This window comes from Branchiostoma floridae, chromosome 11 (genome assembly GCF_000003815.2).
Source record: "Branchiostoma floridae strain S238N-H82 chromosome 11, Bfl_VNyyK, whole genome shotgun sequence".
Classification (NCBI taxonomy): Eukaryota; Metazoa; Chordata; class Leptocardii; order Amphioxiformes; family Branchiostomatidae; genus Branchiostoma; species Branchiostoma floridae.
The window spans coordinates 14,544,597-14,562,920 of record NC_049989.1 but is presented as its reverse complement, the minus strand read 5'-3'; the positions used below and the strand labels follow the sequence as shown (position 1 = coordinate 14,562,920).

The 18,324-nt window shown below is 39.6% G+C and overlaps 2 protein-coding genes across 9 annotated transcripts in view; one reads left to right on the top strand and one right to left on the bottom strand.

Moving 5' to 3' along the window:
* LOC118425547 (rab GTPase-binding effector protein 1-like) overlaps positions 1-10,591 on the bottom strand; it is a 30,281-nt gene extending 19,690 nt beyond the window's left edge. For all 7 annotated transcript variants that reach the window (XM_035834465.1, XM_035834466.1, XM_035834468.1 and 4 more), the window contains exons 1-7: positions 10,447-10,591; positions 10,246-10,362; positions 7,019-7,222; positions 5,961-6,102; positions 3,538-3,670; positions 2,464-2,580; positions 1,153-1,269 (exon numbers count right to left, since the gene is read on the bottom strand). In XM_035834465.1, coding sequence (XP_035690358.1) covers positions 1,153-1,269; positions 2,464-2,580; positions 3,538-3,670; positions 5,961-6,102; positions 7,019-7,222; positions 10,246-10,362; positions 10,447-10,471 — 855 coding nt within the window. In that variant the 5' untranslated portion in view covers positions 10,472-10,591. The remainder of the gene's footprint in view (positions 1-1,152; positions 1,270-2,463; positions 2,581-3,537; positions 3,671-5,960; positions 6,103-7,018; positions 7,223-10,245; positions 10,363-10,446) is intronic.
* Positions 10,592-10,773: 182 nt separating this feature from the next.
* On the top strand, positions 10,774-14,989 carry LOC118426638 (INO80 complex subunit B-like). Of its 2 annotated transcripts, none has more exons than XM_035836143.1 (5): positions 10,774-10,949; positions 11,089-11,241; positions 12,560-12,646; positions 13,274-13,442; positions 14,383-14,989. In XM_035836143.1, the coding sequence occupies exons 1-5, from the start codon at positions 10,904-10,906 to the stop codon at positions 14,852-14,854; spliced, it is 927 nt and encodes a 308-aa protein (XP_035692036.1). In that variant the 5' UTR covers positions 10,774-10,903; the 3' UTR covers positions 14,855-14,989. The 2 variants fall into 2 exon arrangements, with proteins under 2 accessions (XP_035692036.1, XP_035692037.1); XM_035836144.1 differs by having other exon boundaries at positions 10,782-10,949; positions 11,092-11,241.
* The last annotated feature ends 3,335 nt before the right edge of the window (positions 14,990-18,324 follow it).

The following is an 18,324-nucleotide window of genomic DNA, read 5'->3' as shown; positions in this document are numbered from 1 at the left end:
CACTTCAGCACCAGGGACATCACCTAATCATGTACACAACTTCTTTTGACTGTCCTTCAGTGCCAATGACATCACCCAATCCTGTGAACCTCCCTTCTTAACCAGTCTTCAGCATTGGTGACATCCCAAAATCATGTGAACACCTACATGTACTTTTGACTGTTCTTCAACATCTGTGACATCACAATGTCACCTCTTTTGACTGTTTTTCAGTACCACTGACATCACCAAATCACCGTGGACAACCAAATGGTGTGCACATCTCCTCATGACTATTCATCAGTATCAGTGACATCACCAAATCATGTGCCCATATTCTTGAGACTGTTTCTCAGCATATCAGTGACATCACTAAATCATGTGCACATATTCTTGAGACTGTTTCTTGGCATATCGGTGACATCATTAAATCATGTGCACATATTCTTGATACTGTTTCTCAGCATATCGGTGACATCACTAAATCATGTGCACATATTCTTGAGACTGTTTCTTGGCATATCGGTGACATCATTAAATCATGTGCACATATTCTTGATACTGTTTCTCAGCATATCGGTGACATCATTAAATCATGTGCAAATCCCCTTTGATTGCTCCTCAGCACCAATGACATCACCAAATCATATACAACATGTCAATATATCAGAGACTAACATAAAATTTGTAAGTCAAATGTTTTGAGGTTTTGCAACATCTCTAGTGATTACTACTAGGGCCATGTTGACTTCATTAATATATGGATAGCAACCTCTGGAAACACCAAAGTAAGCATACAAATAAACAAAAAGTTTGGCCCACAAAAAGTTGCCTTCATTATGAAATCTAAGTGGCCAGGAAGGTTGAACAAATGACCAAGCACTCAGAGAATTGAATACCAAACAAAAGATTAATTTTTGTACATCTTTTACGTGCACATCTTCTTTTGAATTGAACTTTGGAATTGACGTTGGCATTCTATGATATTAGCATAATGTTTTCCAATCTACCTTTTTTTCAAATCCATACCATATTTTGCAGCTGCTTTGGACAATTTACAGTATTGTTGAAAACCTTTTTCTTAAATGGCCGAAAATTGATGCACGCAGATGTCATCCATATACTAGTAATCAAATCAACTTGGCTTAGTTTCTAGAAGATCCATGATCCTACCTTTTCTCCCAGATCCTCCCCTTCCTTGAGAAGCACCTCACTAGTGCTAGCCCTGATGCCAGTGTCTACAGTAGGGACTTCCACTGATGTGGGATCACTGACAGTAGCAGCTCTAGGCTGGAGAGATAGAACAGTACAATGGTTCATATTACACAGCACTTTGTTTACTGAAGGGACTTGTGCTTAATAGTCCAGCGGCATAGCTGAAAAATTGTGCAAATTTGTCTAAAAGCACCAAATTTGGCACACAAGAAGTTGAGTGTATTCTAAACAGAAATAGATATGGAGGCATCTCAAGTTCTGCCCAGAATTGATCTTATGGCACTTTTGGGCATTTTTAGACCAAAAATGTATATTTTGGGCTTCAGTGCCCTGGTATTACAACCAAATGATCTGAGATTCGGCACAGATGTGCATTGAACTATAAGTATAGTAGTCTTCCAGCTAATAGACAGATCCCATAGTGTTATCTGCCTACATCAAAATATAGAAATGCAATTAATGAAAATAAAGAGTCTGACTGAATACAAATATTTTAATGACATGCAGTCACTGCCTTATTGGTTGAACCAAAAATTGCCATGCTACCATTGGTTTAACTGCTAATTGTGATAGACAGTCAAGATTGTCTTTTGGCTCTGTATCACATGTACAGTACATTCTGGCTTATACTAAGTTATAGACCTCTGTATGCCACTACTACCTATCAAGGAGCACTACCACTCCAGACATTTGTGGACTAGATTAGACCAAAAATTTACATTTTGGAGCTTTCTGATTCATGTCAACTTTCCCATGCGGCGGCCATGATTGATCTAAAACGAGTCCAATGAGGCAAACAAAAGACTGTCCATCATAATTAGTAGTTCAACCTATGATAGCATGGAAATTAGAAAATTGACTATTAGTAATAAGAGAATGGCTGCATGTCCGTCAAATATTTACATTATTATGTTTTTATTTTGCATCTCTTAAAGGAATATGGGATCAGTACGCGAGTCTAAATTGCTACATATTTTGCTGCATAACACTGGTTATGATATTTATTATTTGATCTTATATTGTGAAAATTGGTGTGGTCTGGGGAAAAACTAAATGGGAGCTGATTTTAGAAACAAGTTTTGTCTGTTTGCCTCATTGACCTCGTCTTCAATCTATGATGGCCGCCACGTGAGAAAGGTGTATAATGAAAGAGGCATTAGCCTACTGATCAAACTGGTGTTAACACAAGACTTATAAATCTATAAATTTAAAGTTTTTAAGTATTCAAACACATGAGACTGCTCCAAGACTGTGTTCTCCCTGCCTTACCCGTCCTTCCAGTTCTCGGATTCTGTCCTGACTCAGCCTGAGTTTCTCCTTAAGAGATGTGATCTCCTTCTCCATCGGCATGACAACGGATCGCAGCATCTCTGCCTCCTCTTGGGCCTGATTAAACCAATCAATCAATCAATCAGTGAACCAATCACTGTACAGCTTATCATTAGAAGCCATTGTCTGCCCCTATCACTTCATTCATTTTATTGTATGGGATAATTTTGGAGTTGGATATTATGATTGTGTTGCAAGTCTTATAACCAAACCACTTACCCAACGAAAAACCTGAAAATCAAAATAAAGACATTGTTCTTAGACCAGATAAATTCAGAATCCACACTTCTTGAAACTTTATCTATGAGTATGAGCATCTGGGATATGTTACGAACAATAACATAAACTGATAAAGTAGATACTAGTAATACCCCAAATAAAGCTGCATATTATTAACTGTAACTGTTTCGTTTAAGAAAATATTGTAACTCCCAAAAGCTAGCCTTCGGAGTTATCCCTTTTCCTGCTAACATACACCATAACCAATACATGTTTGTTGAATGCTAGCCCTTTGCTAGCAGCTGAAAAAGCTAAGGATTTTGCTAGGGTTGGTCGAAAAACTGAAAACAAAACAATTTTTCCTAGATAAAAGTTTAGTCTGCTTCAGAGTCTAGCCAGCATCTATCCTTCCGTCCTTTGATTAAATTTTGCAGCTGGGGACAGAAAAAAATTTTGCCCATTCCATCCCCTGTGAAGGACAAAAATCGGCATGTAAAGATATTGAACAAATGAAATAACAAATGAAATTTTGCAAAGATCTCCAAAAATTTGGCACAGATGCCATTGAACTTAGCTCCTACTTCACCAGCAAAATTTGCCCCTAAATTGCAGGAAATAGCATTTCAGGGGGTCTTAGATTTCAAAATTTTCCCGGACCCCTTAGGACTGACGCGTGGAAGCCTCTGGCACTCAACAGGATTTCCATTCAAAATCCTGGTGACGGAAAAACATTTCAGGCTGGCTACAACACTGTAGACACGAAACAAATAGTGAGAATAGTGACTGTTGTAATACCTTTTTCATGTGTGCCTCCAGGTTTTCATCCTCAGTGCTGAGTGAGGTGGATGTGGAGGTTGTAGTGCTGGAGGGACTGGCTCCCATACTCACCATACGTAAGGACTTAGCTACAGAAGCCAGGACACTCTCTCTGGAACAGCAACACATCACACATCGGTCAGAATTTCAGCATTCATAGGGAAAGCCAATATTCTGTGAAGGCTTAATATGCGGTACTCAACTAATTCAAAATAACTCCCTCTTGTGAATATCCCAAAATCCTTTATCATCACCACCACATCAAATAAAATTTTTTTGTCTGTATTCTATACTACTCACTCTCACGGCTACATATACAATGTAGCTGCCATGGCATACAGTGTATTCTCTATCTGCCCTACAAGGTGATTGTTATAGCACTGCCCATGGTAACCTATAACCCTTCAGACTGCAATTTCAACTGCTGCATTCTCAATGTTTATACATTAGCAGAAGGTATGCAATATATTTCATGGACCTTAAAATGTACTGTATAAAACCTATTATCATAGTACATACATGTGCTTACTGCCACAACAAATTCATAAGGGGACACCATACTTAATATCATATCTTAGTGTAAAACCCTTGAAAAAAAGCTAGGTTCTTCTTTTTGTTCTTTTCGTCCTGACAAACATTCAGTTCCGATGGGCTCTGTAGTGTACAACTAGACTGGCTCTGTCCTTATGCGAAATCAGTTGTTGTACATGGATTTTGTATCAACTTAAATATACTGTAAATGCATTTAAGTTAACGGGGATTTAATTTCGCAGTAGTGGAAAAAAGGACTTTTTGCTGTGGTTTTACATGTAAGTTTGCGGTAGTACCATGCACTGTAGTCTCGTACTGCCATGGAAAAGTGTTTGCGGTGGTTTTAAATTCGCAGTGAAGAGCCTACCGCAAAAACCATGTACATAAAACCACCACGAACATTTCTGCATTTTACAGTAACTATTTCAATATTTTAGCGGTAAATTTTTTAGGGGTAAATTTCTAATTGATGTAATTATGCATTATCTGACATCAACACTGGGGAGCTTGATGCCCATCACAACATTGTGATCAATGATTATTAACAATTCATATAGCAAAACACGACAACCAATCAACCCACTGACCAAACTTTCTCCATGGCTTTAAGCAGGCAGCTTCCCAACAGCAAAAATATACTCTTCAAATAGCTCTTCCATACTATTTTGCAGATATAAATTGACATTTTACAACAATGCCCATGTTGTCCTCTTCCGTGACCTGGCAGAATTCAGGTCTCACTCTGAACGCATTAGGAGTACCACTCACTGTCGCTAATGCACGTGATTCATTCCTAACACTTACTATAACACGATTTGCAACACGTCTATCAGCAATACGGACAAGATGTCGGCAGCCAGATGGCCAATCACAGGAGAGTTAACATTCCATTTGGGATGACTAATGCATTAGAGTACTTCGTTTCCTCACTTGGACAAATTTGGTCAATTTCCGTCTCAACAGTTGACAGTAATGACTTTTAATGTGGCTATTTTACGAATCTTGCCTTTGTTTTTAGTTAATTACTGAAGAATCTAATGAAATATACTAAGAGTAAGAATGAATGGTAAAACTATCAGTCCATAATTTTTATAATTTTTGTTGTATTCTTGATGATAGTGCTAAATTAGCATATATATAGAATATCATAGTATTATCATAGAACTAAAATATTTAAAAGGTGATACGGATTCTAGATTAAATCTAAAATCCATATCACCTTCTAAATATTTTAGTTCTATGATACAAAAATAGTTCACCATGATCATAGAATGCTTTTATACTTTCATAGCCACTTCACAGAAAAATGATGCTGATACAGAAGACTTTGACCTTCATCCTAAGTGTGATAGAAGCATTTTATCTATTTTAATTATTCACACACGTGAAAGCAAATAGGTCTAAATGGTTCTGCAACCTCCAAATTCACATGGAAGTACATTGTGTACATGCACATAATGTACTTCGAGACTACTGTAAATGTACTGACTTAGTTCGTGGGGATTTACTTTAATTTGCGGTATTGGAAAATGGAGTGTTGCGGTGGTTTTAAGTTCACGGTAGCACTGTTATAACTACAATGTATAATGAAAAAAGTTTTAACGTGGTTGACATGCGGTGGTTGAAATGCAGTGGTGGAATGGCCACCACAAAAACCATGAATATTAAACCACTGCGAACATTTCTGTATTCTATTCTTGTACAGTATTGTATGCTATCCACTGCTACAACCGTATTTCACAATCTACTGGCTCAGATCATCATACCTGTACTAGTAGACGTACAGAACCGAAGAGAAACTTAAGATAACCCTGGAATCAATTCTATTGAATTTCGTGAATGTTATGTATGACAGCAGGAATGTTACTCACTCTTTTGGCTCAGCCATTTTCTCCTTGAGTTCCTGCAGCTGCTGCTCCATCTTCTCCTGGTACCTGGACCAGCGGCTCCGCTCCTCCTCAAACCTCGACTCGTACTTGGAGGCTGTGGCCTGGCTCGCATCCCGGGCAGCTTCTATTCAGGGGGATAACAAAAAACTGTTGTGAACCCTGGACTATTCTTTTTTAATCTACTTTAAATTCACCACAAAGCAAGGCAGGGTTGGACAAGTCCACTAACCCTATTGTCCAGGGCAAGTGAAAGTGTTGTTCGGGCAAGTGCATGACCTACCCAACTTGCCAAATCGGGCAAGTAAGATTTTTCCATTGATTGAGTGCAATTTTGATATACTTGTTACTTTTTTACAGTTATGACATCAAGTAATGGTCAACAGAAAATTCCATTGCTGGAAGTGAAAATGCACATACTAGTAACAGTGACAATTGAATTTTGGGCAAGTTAAAAATTGGTTCGGGCAAGTAAATTTTTTATGTGCTTGCCCGATAGGACAAGTGAATTTTAGAAAACTTGTCCAACCCTGCAAGGGTCATTGATCATGAGACCCACTCAGCTGGTATAGGTTCCACAAACTGGATTGTGATTGTTCAACTTTGACTTCAAAACTTACAGGTTATACCCATTCACAGATTCGCATGCAAGGAAGCTTGTTCCATAAGGATAAAGAGTTCTATGAAAGAAGTTTTCAGTATGGAACTCCCCCCTAACATGTAGGGTATAGAAGAGGAAATGGTGATTTGCTTCTGTAAAAGTGGCAAAATTGCATATTTTCCCTGGAAGCAAACACATATGAAAACTGAATACATATCCTAATTTTGCACACTTGTATGCCAAGTCTTAGAGTTAAACTTTAAAGATAAATCCAATTCCTTACCACATAGCCTGATTAAATCTCACTTATAGCAGCCCGCCAAACATCTGCCGGGGAGGGGCCATTTACAGCCCTGGACAGCGGAGTTTGCGTTACACAGACTACTTACCACACAAACAGACCATATTACAAAAGTGCAAAAGTAAACCAAACAGAACTGACCTTTCATAATGGCCTGTAGAGAGGCGATCTCCTCCTGACATTTCCTCCTGATCTCGTCCACCTCGTCCTGTTTGGTCGTCTCCAGGATGGTGTTTGTGGTCTTCAGGTCGTCGACCTCCGCCTGTAGAGTCTGGACCTGTTTCTGTAGAGAGTCCACAGTCTGCTGGTACTCGCCTCTCTTCTGGTGCTCCTTACGAAGTTCCTCTGTACCAGGGACAGGAATCAGTGTATAGTTTTAGTAGGTGGGTAAATGACTGTATAACAAGGTTCTTTATTTACAACGACCAATGCTTAAGCAACTGTCTGTCGCTTTCCTCTAGGCGACAAAGACTGGAACTGCTTACTTAAAGACCAGAAATCTGGACCCAGGGCACACGACCATAAAAGACTATCTCCTACCAGGCTGTCATTTGCTAAATTGACTCCTCAGATACTAAAGCATAGCTACGGGGAAGACTTCCGGTGCCAGCTGCCCGTACACAAAGACTGAAAAATCGTTCTTGCACCAAGCCATACACCTGTACAACAAGTCTTCTTAGTAATACTGTTACATTCCTGTCTTTACGTTAGTGTTCATTGAAAGGCATTTTGTATAACTTTGTGTGTTTCTTCGTCATGTATTGTAATTGTTAATCTTTTTTGTAGTTGCCATCCAACAATTGTATAAATGCTGCGAGGCTTATTTTCTGAATAAACTATATTAAACTATTAATTCTCTTAGCATAACTGCTTGACAATACACACGTAAAGGTGATAATAGTTTTTGGGAAACCTTATAAAGTTATTGATGATATTTTGTTGTTCTGTATCTGCATGTAGTTTAGTACTAATAGTAGTTGCTGCCATACATTGTATCCTGTACATTTGTTGAGCAATGATTTTCAGCTATTGTCTTGTGACTTAACAGTATACTTGGGACCGCATTTGTAATACCACAGCGAACCCTACACGTGGCTTGCAATGCAAAGTAGTACCTGTACTGTCCTTATTACCGTGAGGCAGACAGTCATCAAAACATTGTGTACTGTTGTATCAACATGCTGTGAAGTTTGTTATACAGAAACATGTTTGACATTATTTATTTCTTCAATAAAAAATAAACATGTTCCAAATGAAGATATAACAAGAAAATAAGCTTTCAAATTTCTTTTTTGGCTGCAGAGCCAGTTTCAACAATTCATATCACCATTCAGTGAGTGGTGCTCTTTAGAATATTCATGTCTATGTCGTTTTCTAACATGACAAACAAGCTGCAGGCTTGGTAAGGTTGTTGTGATGAATATGCATGTACTGAGCCTTGATTAGTCTGGAACTGGCATGGCTTGTCTAACACATACATGTACATGCACCTTCCATGGAAAACATGCCAGTCACAGAGAAAGTTTTCTTTCATAGAAAATTCAACAAGGCTTCTTTCAAAAAGGAAATAACACAAATGTTTTGTTCTTCTATATGAGTGTGAGGTCAAATCTTATGGGTAGATTTGGAAGTGGAAAAGTGAACCTCTACTACTAGTACTACTGTATATCTATCAATGTGTGGATTTTGTTTTGCAAAACTGGTTTTAATTTGTGCAGTAGGCAATGTATAAGGCAAGACTCATAGGTTTGATCCACTCACACCGGGATAAACCTCTACTCTTTTTGATATGTGTAGTGGGTTCTTTAAAGAGCTTGGGGTATGGCTGTCCTCAAAGTAGAGTCAAAACCAGACCCATCAGGCCTTATGTTCCATCCAAAAGAAAGTTCCTAACCAAGGCGACATGTAGGTAGTCATTTTCATCTAATTAGTGTAAGACAGCAGGTGTAAAGTACTGCAAATGCATTTAAGTTCGCGGGAATTTAATTTCGCAGTAGCGAGGAAAAGGACTTTTTGCGGTGGTTTTAAGTTTGCGGTAACACCATAGACTGCAGTCTAATACCATAATGGAAAAATGTTCAGGGTGGTTTTAAGTTCGCGGTAAAGTGGTCACCGGAGAAAACCGCGAACATTCATCCACCGCGAAAATTTCTGCATTTACAGTACCTTCCCTTGAGGGTCAAACATTGGGGCCTGCTCAGGACTTGAACCTTTAGATTCTATGTCAACCCCAACACCAGATTGCCTCCTTGCTTGGGTCAACTTGTTATTTGTTATTGGGTGAGTCGAACTCTGTCTTGGCAGCCAGGGACTGAATTGCGAGGAGCTTACAATAGGCGGGGCTATTAAAATCACAGCTGCCATTTGGCACCACTCAGGTGACCTCCATTCCACTGTCGCAAGTGTCTGGAGCAAGCTGCCACCACTCATCAGGTGACCTCAATACGACAGTAATTGCCCCAGGTGCGGCCATGGGACTGTACATATATGTTTTGAACCACTTACACCTGGAAGGACCCCTGCTCTTTTCGATAAGTGCAGAGGGTTCTTTAACATGCTCGAAGTGTGGCTCTCCTCGAACACTGGACCTCATTAACTTCATGTGGAGCTCCTCAAAATCAGGATGTCATGTTTTACACCCCATTTCAAGGACTATATGCTAGTAATGTGCGTAGTTCGGAATCTAATCCAGAAATAGGCAAATTGTGGTATCATTGGGTAGGTCTCTTGGTGGGGAGTTGAACACTACAACCTATTTTCGGATTGCGTTCGTTGTTGTCGAGTTATTCGCGACTATAGCTAAGTCCCTGTAACTGCGACCAAAAATATGGATTTTTGAAAAGTGTCAGAAATGGGCAAACTATGGTGTCATTGGATAGGTCTATTGGTGGGGAGGATTTTATAACTCATAAGCAGGGTCGCATGGCATGCCGTGCACACTACATCAGTTCTACAGTTTGCAGTACTGTTTGTCATCATCAGGTGATGACGATTAACAGATTGCTAGCTTTTGAACTTTAGAATGTCAACATTGATAATTTGTCAAAAGCACCCAAGAAAACCCAAGAAATCCAAGAAAACCTAGAATCAAATATTTTCCTTGCCATCAAAAAGAGTGATGTTATTGTGTTTGATGGTGTTAACTCTGCTTTATATGAATAATTTAGAGAAAGGGATTAGGAAAAACAAAAACAAAAACTTCCACAAAACGATTTCCCAACCCCTCTGTGCCGGTCCAACTGGCACCGCCCACATTTCCGATATAATGACATCATCATCATCGTGACCTGCAAAAACACACAACCACAACACGATTCACAAAATCTTAAGACACAGGGATAAGAACTAAAGAAAGGGAAGCATCATACCTTCCTTGGCGAGAAAAATCTCCTTGAATTTTCCTCTCTTCTGGGCAAAATCCTTTTCCATTTCATTTTTCTCTTTCTGTAGCTCTTCGACCCTCGAACGAAGAGTGTCAACGTCCGCTGCAATAAATACAAATAATTGTTTACCTTCAGCAAAAACAACAAAACAGAAGATTGCGGTGGATGTTAAGAGGTGTTGCTTACCATTTGCAATGTCCTCTTGCTCCATGTTGTCTGATTTTTGCCCGTTTTCGATCTTTGTTCAGAGAAATATCGATTCGATTCCGTCTTTGTCGGCCATACTGGTTGTCACTACTGCGCATGTTGTAATAGTCGGAGTATACCACTCTAATAACTAGGTAAGATCAAATTCATTACGCTTTCTAAAAAAAGTACAACTTCTCAAAAACTTCCAATAGTAAGGTTACCTGGTACACTTTATAATTTAGATAATAATAAAAGATCTTTTGTACAATTTTTATTTCTATTTGTTTTAGTTTTGTCAGTATCTGTTGGTTTATCTGTGTCAAATGTCCCCAAGCAATTATGGTATAGTCCGATCCAAAATTGATGCTAGCAGCGGAAGAAAACAGAAGATAGAAGACCAAGTAGAAGACTATAAAATTCCTCTTTTTGAGTGAAAAAACGTTTCATTTTTCCGATGGGGAAACGAAAAGACGTTGCTATAGAAGATGAAGTCAAAAGAGGTACCAAAAACCGCTTTATATTCTCCTGTGAATAGAAGTTTGTGTTATAAGTCTTGTAACTAAATTTTGGGCGTGGGGAGGGGGGCTCTACTCATGTTGTCAGAAAGAATATTACTTACAATTTTGGTACATATTTTAGCAGAGTCTCCGGTTGATGACGGTGGCCACAGGAAGAAGCATAAGAAGAAACATAAGAAGCACAAGAAGAAGGAATACACAGCCGAGCTGTCGTCTGAGACCTGTACTAGTGACTCCACAGGACAACCTCAGCTCAAGTTAAAAATCAAGATAGGTCAGTACAGTTGTTGCAGGGATAAACAAGTCCACTAGCCCTATAGTCCCGGGCAAGTGAAAATGCCAATCAGGCAAGTGCATGTCCTTCCCTACTTGCCCGATCGGACAAGTTAGCTTTTCCCCATTGAGTGAGATTTTGATGTACTTGCTACTTTTCAAAGTCATGACATCAAGCATTGATTAACACAGAAAATAGAGCCAAGAACAAAAATTACATTGAAGGCCATGAATATACATAGAAAAATGTCATTTAGATTTCGGGCAAGTGAAAAGTTGGTTCGGGCAAGTAAATTTTTTAAGTACTTGCCCGATAGGACAAGTCAATTTTAGAAAACTTGTCCAACCCTGTGTTGGGTTTTTTCACATCTTTTCATCAACGTACAGTCTAGAACGGTATTTCTGTGGTATTTGTAACCGTAAGTTTTTACCTGTGTGGTACGTAGTAGGTTCATGTGGTCCAGATTTTTGGCCCAGAGGTCCTGGGTTCTAATCCAGTCATGCCACCAATGTTCTACCCTAGGGAAAGCCTCTTTATACAACTTTTTTTTTCACTCCACTCAGGCAGAAATGAGTATGCAGCTTACATTAGGGAGTTCTCTCAGATTGGTGATTGAATGGAGAGCCACACCACACCATTAAGAACCCACCACAGTTTTCAATAGTTAAGGGGTTCTTCCTCGGCCTGGGTACCATCAGGATAGTAGATTGCTCTGATGTTTATTATACATTCATATACTCTGCTGTTCTGTCTAGGAATTTTGACATCTCTAATATCTGGAATCTTTCAAATTTTGGACAAGGGCACTGCTTGGTCCCTACACATCAGCGAATTAAGGAATGGGCTCAAGCGCTCACTCAAACAGGCATTCCAACACCCGAAACGCTCTCCGTCCACTTGCGAGAGGGCATGTTGTCATCGAACAAGTGCTGTAGAACCCATTTCTTAATTCACTCATTAACTGACATCACCACCAAAAGGTATGAATATGCAGTTCTCCAATTAGGTAGCAGAAGTGAACATAAGAGCGAACTTAAACTACCCAGATAGTACCCAGGCTACATGTAGGCCTTCCCAGTGTGAACAGATCAAACCTTTCAGCATGTAGTAAATTGGCTACAGAATCTTCATAAGTCGGGTTATATGTCAAAGTTGAAGACCCTGAGACAGACAAAACATCTCTGGACATGTAAATATTTACGCATGGTCTAGATTGAGATTGACAACTGGTGAAGGGCCTTCATCTTTGACCTGTCACATGCACAGTTCAAACTCTGAACCAGCCTATACACCCTCCTGACAAGTTTGTACCTTGTAGGTGGAATGACACTTGGCACCAAGAACATCCCCAAGATTGCTACACCTGAGGACAGCAGCAAGGGAGAGGCATCTAAGCAGTGGGAAGGTCTGTATAACATTGACAATATATTGTCCCTTTTTATACTTTTTAAAGGTTTTTTTATTCAACACATGTTTTTGAGCAGATCCTATGACAGCAGTATCTTCAACTATTGAAGTGATTCAGTTGGATTGCTTTTGGGGAAGGGAGAAAGTAGTTTGTCAATTTAATTTGCAAAATATAGTTGTTCAATACAGTTTGAGTACAGGGCTGTTTCCAGCTTTCCCATTCATTGTTATATGCAGCTCATTGTACTTTTTTTTCAATTTGATGTCATGAAGTTCAGATATTTTGGACGAATGGGGAATTTTTTTCTCTATCCCAACAAGCAAATTTCCACCCTAGGATGCAGACACAGGTCCTGGAGACATCCCTGGCATAATTGTTACTGTACAAATATACTAGTAAATGTAGTACTTAGGAAAATAGATCCTGAAAAAAGCTTTAAACTTTAAAGTTTTATGAATCTTCATAGATGTATGCCATTGTTTTAAGGCTGTATCGCCCTTGTTTGTGATTAATTGATCAATTGGTTTGTTGATCACTGAATCAATTGATTGATTGATTTTTGATTGGTTGGTTGATTGATTTTGATTGGTTGGTTGATTGGTTGATTGATTGATTGATTGACAGATGAAGACAGTAACCAGCCTCCTGAGGAGGTCCAGCCCAGCATCACCCAGAAGGAGGCAGATGAGAAGGAGGAGGAGGAGTGGCTGGAAGCTCTGGAGAAAGGAGAGCTGGACGACAATGGAGAACTCAAGAAGATGAGGGACCCCGCCCTGCTTACAGCCAGACAAAGGTACAACAATACCCATCCTTTTTAGAGTGAGAATCTTCATTTATTATTGATGACAGGCTTGCGCATCACTTTTCATTGAGGTCTGAGCAGTGTTGTAGACAGCCTGAAATCATTTTCCGTCCCCTCTATTTTGAATGGCTTTGGTGCAGTGTTCCTAGGGGGTCCGGGGGCATGCTCCCATGGAATGTTTTGAAATCTAGACCCTCTGAAACGCTATTTCCTCCATTTTGAGGGTTAAATTTTGCTCACAGAGGACGGAATGGGCAAAATTTTTTTCCATCCCCAGCTGCAAAATTCCATCAAAGGACGGAAGGACAGGTGCTAGCTAAAACCCTGGGCCTGAGGGAATGATGATGATGATTGGTTTATTTGAAAAATGAGGATACCTGGCAGCCAAAGGATGAATTGCGTGTCTTCTTTCAGAGAGCACAATAACAATCATTTAAGATTGAACAGAAATGGCAAAAACAGTCACTTTGAATTGAACTTACAGTGGGTAAAGATGTCTATAAACGTCTATAAACTTACGTTAGGTAAAGATGACTATAAACGTCATTTCCTGATAATAAAAGTATGAAGAGGTATGTAAGGGTGAAACAAAATGTAAGGTACAGATTACATCATTCAAGTCCTAGTCAATCTATCCGTTTTACACATAGATGGTACAAAATGCATAACAGTGAAATGCTAGTATGCGATTTGTGTTCATTTGTGCTACTTTTAATATTTGCATGATGTGGCCAGCAAATTTTATTCAGAGAAAGAAAAATATGCTATTTGATTTTTTTATTGTTGTTTATGAGAAATTCAGTAGTCTTGTCATACCTACAAATACGATGAAAGAAGAAACGCTGCCTGCCATGCATAAGTAGCTCACAAAACATCAGTTGGACTGAATGTAAAGCAGCTACTAAATGTGTAATTTTGTAACCCCTTTCAGAGCCTTGAGGTACGGGACTCCTGAAGCCACTCAGCATCTCCTGGAGCTCCCGTCTGGATACAAACCTAAGGAAGAAACAGAAGAGATGATTCAGAAAAGGAGACAGCGAGCCCAGAAGCGAAGAATGCAGGCAGCCAAGAAGAATGAAGAAAGCAAGAAAAAGACAGTAGAGAGACTACTGAAGAGAGAGGCAACAAAACAGAAGCAACAGAAGGCTAAGACTGTTCGCAGTAAAGGTCATATTCCCATTGTGACTTATATCAACAGCCATGATAGAGTGACACTATCTTTTCCACCGGGTGTGACCTACCCTTTGACCCAACAGGTCGTGCCCCCACCTCCCAAACCTCAGCAGAAGTGCGGAGTGCCTGGTTGTACCAAGCAGAAGAGATATTCCTGTTCTAAGACTGGTGTTCCTCTCTGTAGCCTAGAGTGTTATAGGAAGAACAAAAAGAGCCATGGTTTGGCGTAAGGACAACTTATTATAGTATTTGTAATGTTACTCCTATCAACATAAATCTGATCATTAATGGTTATTTTGTATATAGTAACTCATAGCGATATTGTACTGCAACACAACAGTAAACACACATTTGGTGTTAAACTTCGTCTTTGTAAGTGTCTTTATTTCTTTATATGGGTTTTTCACAGAGTGAAGGGGAGGGCAAAACAGGTGCAAATGCACCTTTGAAGGCTGCCCTCTGGCACATAAAAACATACATGGCACAACAAAGACTATGCAATAATACATGCAATAGTAGCATCATAACAATATCAAACTAGAGTAACACGACCCCATACCTTCGCCAAATGATTCTACCCTTTACAACTGCTGTATTAATTCTGTTTACCATTAATTATGCAAATAAGGGCCACATTTGCATAAATTATATTCATTGATCATCTCCTTCACCAAACAACAGACGTGCACAGTCTATATTAAGAAAGAAGGCTTTAATTGCATTTTCTGATAATTTATGCAAATGATGACCTCATTTGCATAATAGATGTTCAACGATGTTCACCTGTACATAACTTCCAAATGCTACAAGTATGAAGTTACCGTCATTTACCATTACTATAACTACATTATAGAATTTTCTCATTAATTATGCAAATTAGGTCTTTATTTTGCATAATATATATCTACCAATATTCTCTTTCTCAGTTACACATGTTGCAATGGTCCTATAATAGAACAGAGCATGTAGACGATTTCCTCATTATTTATGCAGATTAGATCCCAATTTGCATAAATAATCTGTAGTTATATGAACCATCACTCAAGCTATCTACATCTACCAAAAATCATAACGATCGGTCAACTCCTTCTTGAGTTATTCCCTTTCAAATTCTGACACTAAACCTTCCAAAACAAGCCGGCTTGGGACCCAAACGTATACCACTTACTCTCGGCATCAAGAGCTGTCTACCACTAAAAAAATCATAGCCCGAGCATGTCCAGAACTCGAGATATCAAACCTGGAGGTTCCGCTGCAGTAGGCAACAGGCCGCTCGGGGGCACAAAATCTAATCGTTTTCAGGTCTCATCAAGACCTACCCACATACCGAGGCTAATTGTAGATCTGAACACACTCAAACTCCCATAAACCGTTATCTGAAAACAGTCCCAGGATTGTGGTTGGAATCAACACAGGCCTGAGAACGTGCTCTGTGGCATTAAAAGTATGCAGACCAATTACTACAGCAACAACCTGAGTCACAAACCGATATGGGTAGAATTCTTGGCTTTTGGTATATGTACATGTACATGCTATCAGGTTACTAATAGGTGCTGATGAGAAATGTGACAAAAATCATTATTTTAAAACTGTGTGACTGTCAGCAGTGACTAAAAATTTTCTTTCATTTTTTACCAGCACAATGTCTTTCTGCTCTTCCACAATTATTAAGTGAAGAAAGTGAACAGGCACCTGCAAAGTATTTTTCCGCGCACCATCCCCCAATGGAACGCCATGCTAGTTTCGGTAGTTAGGGCTCCTACGTGTGAGTCTTTCTCAGCCAAACTGGCGGACTGTCCGCCGTTGGCTGGCGCATTTCCTCCCCCTCCCATGCTTTGCCCTTTATGGGGTAATGTTGACGTACTTTTGATGAAGGCAAATGAGAGAAGGATAAAGAAAGTTATCTGTTTGAATGTTACCTAGCGACAAAGCAATTAATACATATTCCAAAGAAACTGTTTGAATCAATCAGTGCTCTTTGCATTGATCATTAATCATGGCATCCTTCTTGGCAACAGACCTGTATGCTGCAAACCAACAGGTAGAATAAGGATGTTATTCTCTACCTAAGTTCTAACGACAATAAGGGATAAAGAATATAAAGACTAGCCTGGTATCCAGCTGTAATATAGCTCCCGAGTCTCTTCTCTCCTCTTCGCAATTGCTGGATACCAGGCTATATAAAGACACGATACTGCTGACAATTGCACAGATGCTAAATGTTTGTATTGTTTTTAATTTGAAAATAGGCCGTTTAGAACGTTACTAAACGAATAGTACAGGTAGAAATGCTTCTTTCTATGGAGTAATAACAAGAGGGAATTCAGCACCAGGGCCAGTGCTTAAAAGTAACAACATATCAAAAAGATCCCCCCCTACGTGACATCACGTCGCTGCCAGCCTAATTTGTGAGTTTTGACATCCGCAGTGACGCAAGGTACCAAGAAACAAAAGATTAATACAGAATAACTTACGTGGGTAGATACGACAATTCGTTATGCATTAAAACATGATAGACGTAGGCTACAGGATTTCATTCAAGAAAACCCCTCACTTTTGTCTAGACTCCGAATACGCCTCTGTCGTCTGTGGTGTATGTGTTAGCCTCGTTTATTCAAGCCTTTGTGGATATTGAACCAAGTGTCAGAAAATCAGTTTTGTTTCTGTAAGAGTGCTAGTTTTCGAGGTGTCATGGCGGCACGTCTCGTAGCTGTGTTTGTTTTCCTGTGGTATTCAGTGTTGGTGCCGCCTGCTGTGCTTGGAACCGGGAACCACAGCTGCGACATCTACTGTAGTATGGGAATAAAAGGTAAGAATTCATATACGACTCCTAGATATGATTTCTATTGTTCTAGCTACGTGTGACGTATTCTGCTGAAACTTCTCGATGGCTAGCAGAAAATCTAACGACCTAGTCTGTGAGTCCCAAATGCCAGGTGTTCTAACTTGTTACATTTCATATTGCAATTTTTATAGAGATCATATATCAACCGATTTTCAGGTGAAATTTATGATCGAGTCTCTGTCCTTGTTTTAAGTGTATTATACCGACTTTTAAGTTGTGTCTGTGACCGGAGCCTTACCAAAGCACATGTGAAATCCTTTTTTGCGCAAAATCATAGTCGTTTGGGGTTTCTGTGAACATTATGATGACATAGTAATGCTTTGGGGTCCCACTTCGACCACATTACAGATCTATTGTCAAGATCTTTCTTTCATAAAAATTCCCCGATTTTTGTTCAGATCTAAATGACGTCGCAGTCGGAAAATCTCCGTGTCTGAATTTTAACGGGAACGAATTGCGGGCTGTCTCTGGCTACCTCTCCTTCTCACCATGGGTAGAGGTACTGATTCTATCCAACAACAAGATATCAGTAGTGGATGAAGCCTCACTACTTCCCATGGACAAACTCAACACCTTAGACTTGAGTCACAACAGGTGAGTTGATCATAGCACAATATATAGATGTGTTTCACGTCTACAGGGTAGATGATAAAGGTAGTCACGTAGTCTTCGTTATACTAAGGCCACAACCCGCCGTACGTGCAATTTGTCCGTACGTTTTTTTTAGGCCACGTCCGAAACGTATTTCTGAAACGTACGTTCAGGCTGTACAGGGCAGGAGCGTCGCTGTACGGGGGGCGAATCCGCAGCCCCATGGCACACGTAAAGTTCTACGGCGTGTCTGCGTGCTCCAAA

What these genes read in the sequence shown, in the direction of transcription:
- LOC118426638 (XM_035836143.1), top strand. Translation starts at nt 10,904, where the DNA reads ATGGGGAAACGAAAAGACGTTGCTATAGAAGATGAAGTCAAAAGAG. An exon ending in CAAGTTAAAAATCAAGATAG is followed by an intron (nt 11,242 to 12,559) that starts GTCAGTACAGTT and finishes TGTACCTTGTAG; the next exon opens with GTGGAATGACACTTGGCACC. An exon ending in CTGCTTACAGCCAGACAAAG is followed by an intron (nt 13,443 to 14,382) that starts GTACAACAATAC and finishes AACCCCTTTCAG; the next exon opens with AGCCTTGAGGTACGGGACTC.